We start from the raw sequence: 9234 nt of genomic DNA, 5'->3' as shown, positions 1-9234 counted from the left end.
ACCAGAATTTGTTTGACAGAATCAATGTTTCATGTAACTTTTATTACCATTTTAACTGCGGAAATGAATGTTGAAGTTTCCCGGTATTAATTTGACATAAAATTGAAAACAATTTCTCCATTGCAGCATTTATGAATGACAGATGAACCAAGAACACTGATTCTCTCTGTTTCCTCTTCTCAAGAAGCCATTTTTGGGAATGATTAGTGGACCACTAATATACATGACCTACTGGACTCAGTAACAACAATACACCGGCTTTTGGATGATTAAATAAACGTGCTTGACATGTGAAGCCCATAATGTCCAACTATATGGAGCTGCTAACATTTCTCTTTTAAGATTAATTCCTCCATGAAAGGTTTCCCATCTAAAACACCAAAAAAGCTGCAGCACATCAGCACATATTAATAAAAAAAAAAAAAAAAAAAAAAAAAAAAAAAAAAAAAAAAAAAAAAAAAAAAAAAAAAAAAGAGAGAGGGAGGACCCCATCCACTAACAATGCTGATGAAGAGAGGCTCAAATCTGGTTTAGCAGCACACAAAAAAATATCCATTCATTGCTATGGAGCTATTTGCTTCTGATCCATTGCATAATTGTAAGTCCTGAGCCAGATAGGAATTTTGGCAGCTGTCAAATGCTTGTTTTCCTATGTAACACAAAGAATTTTTTCTCCAAGTAGTAAAAAAACTGTGGTATTTTTTCAGCCTTACCTTCTTTATTTAGACAGCAAGCAAACTATTAGCTAGGAAATAAATCTTGAACCATAATCTTGAGGAATTTTAACTAATATGAATGAGCAACAGGGCTTAGTTTTCCATAAACACACACAAAATGAGCTTTGCATTTAGCCTCTCGAAGGTAAGTCCTGATAAAAGAATATTTACTACCAAAAAGTAACAATGTTCAATTAATCTTTATTCAAGCTAAAATTAAGTACACAGGAGGAATGCTTATGCACACATAAGTGATAGGAGCACTAAATATTTGTCATGATTTTTCAAAGACGTAACCACAGTTAATGTTATTATAAGATGCAGCACTTATAAGCCTATTGTAGAGGTTCATTGAGAACAAACTTATAAAAATACCATAATGGAGTCTATGATTTAGAAATAAAATTTTTAGAAGTGCTTTCACTGTGTATCTATCTACATATTAATGTTTACATTTAAAATCAGAAAAGAACTCCTAGAAACCTTCTTTTTTTTAAACATTACTTGACATCACACAGAAGTGCTACTCCTCGGAGTACCCAGTGCTCTGGAGGCTGACGGGTTTTAAGATCCATAGCAGCAATGTAATTCAGGTCTGTTCGACTGCTCTTTTTGTAGATGGGACATGAATACAGACGTGGATCTTTTGCAGCTGAAAAGGCAGAAGAGACAAAGAGCGATTAAACTAAGTTGAAAAAATGGGGCCCTAAGGGAATATCATAAGGCAAATGGAAAACTGAATACAAGTTCAGCAGTACACTGCTCTCTATTTGCTATTGACATCTGAAGGACATACATGCTTTGAAATTTCTGTAAGTTTAAGATTTAACATGTGCACCTAGGAACTGATGCAAAGCAAGAGATGTGAATGGACATTCTAGAGTAATTAGTGTTCTTATTAGTTCAATCTGCCCACTGAACATCACTTCTTATAAAAAATAAAATTCCCCTACTTCGAACAATCTGGTTTGAAATGCATTTAGTATTTGAGAGTACAAGTCACCAAATACTTCACTGCAGAATTAGAACAGTAGTCTAGTCATGCTCAGTACTTCAGTATTCATTATTTAGCATCTTGGCTGCTGATCATGCCTTTTATAAAATATTAGCTATGCAAAATAGCATGTTTACAAGCTTTGCTTTTAGAGGTGGAATGCTTTTCAACAGTTTTTTCCAATTTTACTTTCTGCAGTGTATTGTTCTATTCTTTTTTTACATCTTTATTCAACAGCATGTCCTATTCTATATGCCAAAACCCACTATTTTAAGACAAATTACACGTTTTCACAGCACTGTCCTTAAGCCCTATAAGTTTCATTTCCATACCTACATTCTTTTTCTGCCTCAAAGACAAAACATCTCCTGCCACTTCACCTTTTGCTTGCTTCCATGAGCTCAAAACCAGACTGACTAGGAAAAAAAAACCTTTTTTATAAATATAACATTTTATATATGTGTGTGTGTGTATATGTGTCTATATATATAATACATGTATATCTTATATGTTGTGAATACATATTTATGTGTATGTTACATATGTTTTATATATCTATAGAAATTACATTCAATTTTGCCATGAGTGAAAGAGATTATTCAGATTTAGGTTATGGAAGCTACAGAGATCATGGAGTTATGTATAAGAAAGATGGTATTTTCAGTCTGGGATACATATTGGCAATACATAGAGCTTACCTGTAAATGGGTCACAAAGTTCTTACCACCATTAAGACCATGTATAGAGACCTATCTAGATATTAGGAAATGTGCCTACTATCAATTATGAAGCAAGTCTGAAAACACATTTTCAGTGGAAGACTGGGAAGTCTCCCCCATTGAAAGAGACTTGCTATATATACAATGATTAGCAACAGCCTCATGAAATCCCTTACAGCCCAAAAGATTTTGATGCAGGTAAATAAAAAAGTTACATTGAATTCAATGGAAGTAACATCCTTTAAAATACTGTTACTTACTGTTATTCTCTGCATATATCCTTATAACTGGCATCAGCTCAAAGAGCACCTTGGGCTTAGATTCTGTCAGTCTCATGTTTCTTCTGTCCCAGCTAGCTCCTTCCAAATACAGCCCATACACGTAGACCCCTTCTGAAGGAGGGCTTGTGATATCATCCTTCATCCATTTAGTGACTTCATTGCACAGCACTACACTGTCTAGAGCCCATCCTTTGTTAGATCTTGTTATTTCCTGCCAAAACCAGAAAAAAGTTATGTGGTTACATTTTCACATAAGCACAGAACCCTTTTTTCCAGCAGTTATTAGAAAGAAATTTGTATGGTCATAACATACCCTCTTCAGTTAAAAAAAAAAAAAAAAAAAAAAAAAAAAAAAAAAAGCCAATTCTAATGTCCAGATTATTCCCAGAAGTCTGACTCTTCTCTAAGGGAAGGATGGCATGGCACTATGAGAAAGTTTTCAGTACTATTTCCAAAGACCATACCAAGTAACATAACCAGTGAATGCCCATGGTAGCCAGCTCTTGTGAGGACAAAAATTCTACATATTTGATGAGATGAGAAAACATTACCTGTATGTGGTAAGTGAAACGTATTTTCTGGGGTTACCTTCCTTTTCCTGAGCTATGTAAAGAGACTGCAAAAAAACCTGTTAGTTAATGCACTAGACAACACTCATTTCTCCTTTCTCCAGTTCGTTACCATCCCATGCAAATAAGTTATGGCAAACCAAAGTTTTATCCCAGTCTTCCAAAGGCTTCAAAAATCTTTGTTTGAAGTAACTGGAATGAATGCTTGCCCCATACTGCAATTACTTGGATGATCTAAAAGACCTCAAATTTTATAGCTCAGAGGTCATTCTTGCTCTTTCTCTTTCTCATTTTTTTGTTTTACCATACAGCAAAGCCCAGAAACTCACTTTGGTATTTATTTGGGATATTAGATTGTTACATATCCACAGTTCCTTTTTAGAGAATCAGAAAATTCTGTAGCCTCCAACTGTTTTGGAACCTGCTAGTAAACTTTTTGCACAAGCTTGGATGCAAAAGACAGTCCCAGTTTAAGACTGTTCACTCAAATAAAACATTTTGTTACATAATTCCAAGGACATGCCTGAAATTTTAGATTACACTACCCGGAGCTCAGAGTAAGAGGGGATATTTTTCCTGCACCCCAAATCTTCATTCTCTTCTCCAAAAGTATGGGCATTTTTTCCTGAGGTCCCATTGTATTTTCACAGGAGTATTTTTTTTTAATTTTGCACATTCCAGACACTTACTGTCTCCAATATGTCCCTTTATGCTGACCAACACAGGCATTTATTGCTTCCTTTTAAAGTAAAAAGTTGCTATGACTGCAACACAATCACCAAGTCAACATGCATACATTAGCGAACATATCAAATATCATACTTATATGCATTAATAAAGAAAAGTCTTTCCCACTTGCTGAAGAAAGACTTAATCAGCTACTGAACAGCTGAAGTGAAATGTAAGACTAATTCTGAATAGCTTTTCTGCCCAGTCTCCAGTCAGGTAAGTACTGAACACGTAACAAAAGAGACGGGGGGAAAGGCAAATTCATGGCTCTTAATTACCATTCTCAGAGATATCTCAATGGAAACCTGAGACTAGATATTTTTCTAGCCTACCATAATAATGTTGTGAGGTAGCCACTACTTATTTAGGCCCTGGTCAACACAGGAGACATGCTTTAACACATTAGTGGTTGATACACTGAAAACTTACGTGTGAAGGAAGACCACTCAGGAAATGTTAAACAGTCACACACCTTTCCTATATGTATAAACTCATCCTTCATCAGATAATACATATTTATTTTTAAAAGCATGTAGGAAAATATGCAGAATAAGACTTCAAACACAATTTACCTGTCTCACTGCAGTTAAAAATCCTTGAGGATTAAAAAACCCTGTCATCCAGAAACAGTTTGGCCGACTTTCAAAAATCCAGCTGTAAAACTGTTGGTTTCTTTCTAGAAGTTCAGTAAACCAGAAACCAAGTGTACTGGAAGGCCAAGATGCCTAAAAACAGTAAACATGTTTTAAAATAGCATAGCTATTTTCTGCCATGGTAATAAACAGTATTATGTTACTAAAGCATATTTGAAAATAATCTATCATATCTTAATTTTTATCTGATGCTTAAACTTTGCATCCCACTGAAACCTGAAGGAAATTCTTTCTCTGTTGAAATTCATGTCTACTATTCCATTTACACATTCAATGCTCTCGGTAGGAATTGTCCATTTAATTACACTTTTGCAAGGTTAGACAGCTGTATAAACTAACAAAAATTGTATTCATGTCTTTATAATTCCAAACTCAATATATCAATACAACATGATTTCTGTAAAATCATTCTGCATTCTTATTCTTCTGAATAAAGCCTATGGAAAACTGAACTTGGCCTATGTGGAGATATAGATGTGTTGTGAAGCATCTGTTTACATCTAGGTTTTTCACCATGAAAATACTTTGTCAGTAGAAACAGGCAAACAAAAAAACCTCCCCATTTTTCCTTCCATCAGTTGCAGTTAACAGCACTAATTATCCCTGAAAACAATTTCTATGGGGAGAGGCTGAGAGCTGGGATTGTTTAGCCTGGAGAAGAGAAGGCCCAAAGGATATAACATGTTTCTATCTTGTGTGGAGAACACAAGTAGATGAAGCCTGATTCTTGTCAGCAATAGAAGAGAAGGCAATGGAAACAAGAAGAAATGTCAGAAATTCTGTTTCAACTTAAGGGGTCATCTTTTTTCTTTTGGCTGGTGGTTAGCTGATCAAACAGTGGGATGGGTTGCACCTCTCTGATTCTGGAGATTCCTGGAAAACCTGCTTTAACTGATCCTGCTTTCAGAAGTGTGATTAAACTAGACTGTCTCCATAGGTCCCTTCCAGCATCTACTATTCTATAAATATGCGGCTATTACTCAAAGCACACTGATTTTAACCAAGATGGACTGGGCACCTCTACTTAACCTAGAAAAGGAACATATATAAATTACATATATTCAATAAATAACACCAGCATAGTCCACTAGTGTGATTTTAAAATCCATCATCACATTTTAAATTTCTCTCCTCTCTATGGCTTCTTTATCCTGCCAATATGCAACAGTTTGTTAAAATGGCAAATATCTGCATCCTTCATGTTCATTTCAATTTTTATAAATGAAAGAAGGCTTGTTGTAACTATGTTTATTTTAGCACAAAATCTATTCCAGCATTTGCACAGCTTTGGTTAACATGTCTGAAGCTTAGTTTGAAAACATGTTTACAGTAAGTCTAGCAGTTTAATCTAGTCTCTTTAGAAATAGATTTTTATTTCTTTCCAGAATAAGTGATGTACATCTACCTTTTTCCAGCTAGCAGGAATCCTTCCATCATACATGCAGTCTAAAGCATCCCTCAGATTTTCACTCATAACTATTGTCCCATCAATGGCAAGTTTTAGATCAGTCAGAGTGCTTCTCACTAAAGAAATAACTCCCTGCATTTGTTCAATTTCCTGTCGCAAAAATATATTCATAGGTTGAAAAGGTCCCATGTTCTTTAGTTTTTCTTTTACCTGTTGGTAGAAAACCAGAGATCCTTCAATAGAAGTGAACAAATGAAGTTGGCTTTATGTCAAGGTTATGTCCCAGTATGACCTCTAATACACAACATAATTCATTTATCAGCTTAAATGGTCAGTTTTGCACCTCCTTTGAATTATCTGCATGAGAGAAAGTCAGGATTTGTTCCAAGAGAAATCTATGATGCTGAGAATGGTTATGTTTTTAGTCTAAGTCATTATTTAGTCTGTATATCATTCTTTGAGCTAATGACACTTGCAGGCTGTTTACCTTATTTCAGGGAATTCAACTTTAATTCCAAAACGCAGTTCCAAGGTCTCTTTGCACAAACCAATCAAGAGTAATTGCCCCAGCTACTTTGCTTCAGCATAGCAGCAATGCCTGGGAGCTATCACAATAGCAGGCAGTCTTGTATCCTAACCAAACTCAGGGATACATTTTTTAATCAAAAGTGTAAGATTAACAAATAAACAGCTGCATGAGCATAACTAGAAATTTTACAGTGTCAACAATCTACAGTGTTAAAAGCTGATGATCCTACCTCCTCCATAGTGCAAATGACAACTTAAGTGTTAATGGGTTTAATATTTCTGAAAAAGTTCTCACAAAAGCATTTCAGCACACATTTAATGACTTAATTACAAACATTAATAGTTTGGCCACACTTCTTTAAAATACAAAGTATTGCCTGTATGAATTAACTCAAACATGCTTTTAGAAAAGTTGTTGGTTGTTTGGTTTTTATTTTTAATCCATAAAGGGCAAGATGGAGCAAATGCTTTTGCCAGAATTCCATTAACTCACTTCAAATGGTACATAATCAGCAGGAAGTTTTTCCAACATATCATCAGCCAGTCTGGCTACAACTGCCTCTCGAGTTTCACCTCCTCCACCAGAGCTATCTTTAGGCTGAATACTGAGGATGGTGTCCAATACATCTTTGGAAACTTTACTTTGGTAGGTGATATCCGCATTGGGGTGCAAACCAAACACCTCCGGTGTGTCATAAGCAGGAAGGCTCTAGACGGTAAAATATAAAAAGAGTAGAACTGGACAATTAGAAGAAAATCATTTTGAAAAAACACACAAAAAAATCCCCAAACAAAAAAAAACCATTAAACTCAACACACAACAAAACCAAATAAAAAACAGAAAAAAATTCTCAATTACTGTTAAGTAAGAAGCTAGATTTTTTCAAATAGTCTTAAGCCAAATAACTTGTGGCATTTATTTGTCATGCCGCAGTCCAAATCACGCTAAGCAAGATGTGTTTTAACAACTACGTGCTACTTCAGTAATAAACTTTTACTCTCATATATCTAGACCTTTAATTTCAAAGCGGTTGTAACCAATGTCTAGACTCCATATACTTTGCCCTCATTAATAACTTTGTGCCTTTAGGCATGTCCCACAAGCAAACTGCATGAAAAACAAAATATATGTTGCTGTCATGAAGATGATAACATTGATAACAATAATTAGTTGTCACTAATAGATATGCAAACTGCTAGAAATCAGTTTAAAAGTCTGTGAATGAAAGACAAAATACAGGTACTCAGACAAAAAGGAAAAATTATATGCAATCAGGAACTTATGAGTAATGAGTGATTAGCTTTCATTTACCAACCTGTATGTACTGAAGGTATTGATCCACCACAGTACATTTGGGTATGCTGTACCCTTTGTAGAAGCTGAATTCCTGACTGAATGTATTTTCACTGAACCAAACCTTTACAAAAGTGTTCATGAGTCTTTTGTCAAAGTCATCTGTCACACGACCACCATACTGGATCTCACCTATCATGTAACAAACAGTGCTCCAGGAGACCCCCTAAAAACAAGCAGAAAGCACTGACTTTAACTAACCCTCTTCTTATTTACTTAGATCTGTCTAAGTAAAAACAGCTGATGTACCATGTCTGTCCTGTTTGGAAGAAAGTTACTTTCCTATTACTCTTTTTTTCATTATAGTCTTGCATTCCCAGAACAGCTGCAAGGATATCTCAAAATACAATTCATTGACAAATTCAAGAGCATCTTGAAGATAGCAAGAATGTTATAGATATATTTGAATCCTCCTTTCACTTAAAATGCTAACTGCAAATTGCACTTCCACAGACAACTGATCATATGAAAGTAAGAAACATAGGAGACACTCTTGTATAATCATTCAAAAACACTATTGATCTCTTCTTGCTGCAAAGATAGGTTGGGGGATCAAATCTTACCATTTTTATTCAAAATAGATTTAAAAGAAACATATTTCAAATATCCCTTTTTAACTCATTGACTTTATTAGAATTGACAAGAAGGTCTAGACTTCTAAGGTCTATGTTTCTGAGCTGGCTGGGAAGGCTTTTTTCTTTAAATGTAGACATTAATACAGAAATTAAACATACACTGGATTAGAAGTCTAAGTCTGCTGCCGTAGAGACAGGTATAGTTGAAATAATCAATGTTGGTGGAAAAAATCAAGTAAAAATCACTATTGCATTTCAGTTATTAGGAAGCATTTACATACATTTCACTGCTAGAAAGATCCATCATCTTGATGCACTTTACCCACAAAATCATTAATTACCTTCTTGGTATCCATGCGATTCAAGTGGTTTTGAACGAACTGCACAGTGGCATTGAAATCAGCTTGATTAAATTCATAGGGTATATTCCAACCCAGAGACCCAAACTTGCGTCTTTCTTGAACAGTGGAGTGTAGAAAGGCTACAGCATACAACAGTGGTTTCCACTGCACCATTTTACTGGCATCTAAGAAGTCCTGGCTGACACCTGTTGATTGCAAATGGGGCTTATGAGAATCACAGCAACCATCTTTTTCAAAACTACTTCAAATCAGTGCTAAAATATCACTCTAGAGATATTCACTTGGCTTTCTGCCTCTTCCAAGGGTAAATTATTGTCCTACAAGGTGTTCTCTGCTGGAGACAGTT

At 35.2% G+C, this 9234-nt stretch overlaps 1 protein-coding gene across 1 annotated transcript in view; it reads right to left on the bottom strand.

Annotated features, from left to right (window-relative positions):
* Positions 1 to 834: 834 nt before the first annotated feature.
* DNAH5 (dynein axonemal heavy chain 5) overlaps positions 835 to 9234 on the bottom strand; it is a 122360-nt gene continuing 113960 nt past the window's right edge. Inside the window, 7 exon segments of the mRNA XM_066341255.1 lie at positions 835 to 1368; positions 2690 to 2921; positions 4581 to 4733; positions 6067 to 6279; positions 7091 to 7306; positions 7914 to 8117; positions 8868 to 9073. Of these exon segments, the coding sequence (XP_066197352.1) occupies positions 1217 to 1368; positions 2690 to 2921; positions 4581 to 4733; positions 6067 to 6279; positions 7091 to 7306; positions 7914 to 8117; positions 8868 to 9073 (1376 nt within the window). The 3' untranslated portion in view covers positions 835 to 1216.

The sequence above is a fragment of the Sylvia atricapilla genome, chromosome 1 (assembly GCF_009819655.1).
Source record: "Sylvia atricapilla isolate bSylAtr1 chromosome 1, bSylAtr1.pri, whole genome shotgun sequence".
NCBI lineage: Eukaryota > Metazoa > Chordata > Aves > Passeriformes > Sylviidae > Sylvia > Sylvia atricapilla.
The sequence above is the reverse complement of the archived record's forward strand: the minus strand, read 5'-3'. Positions and strand labels throughout refer to the sequence as shown.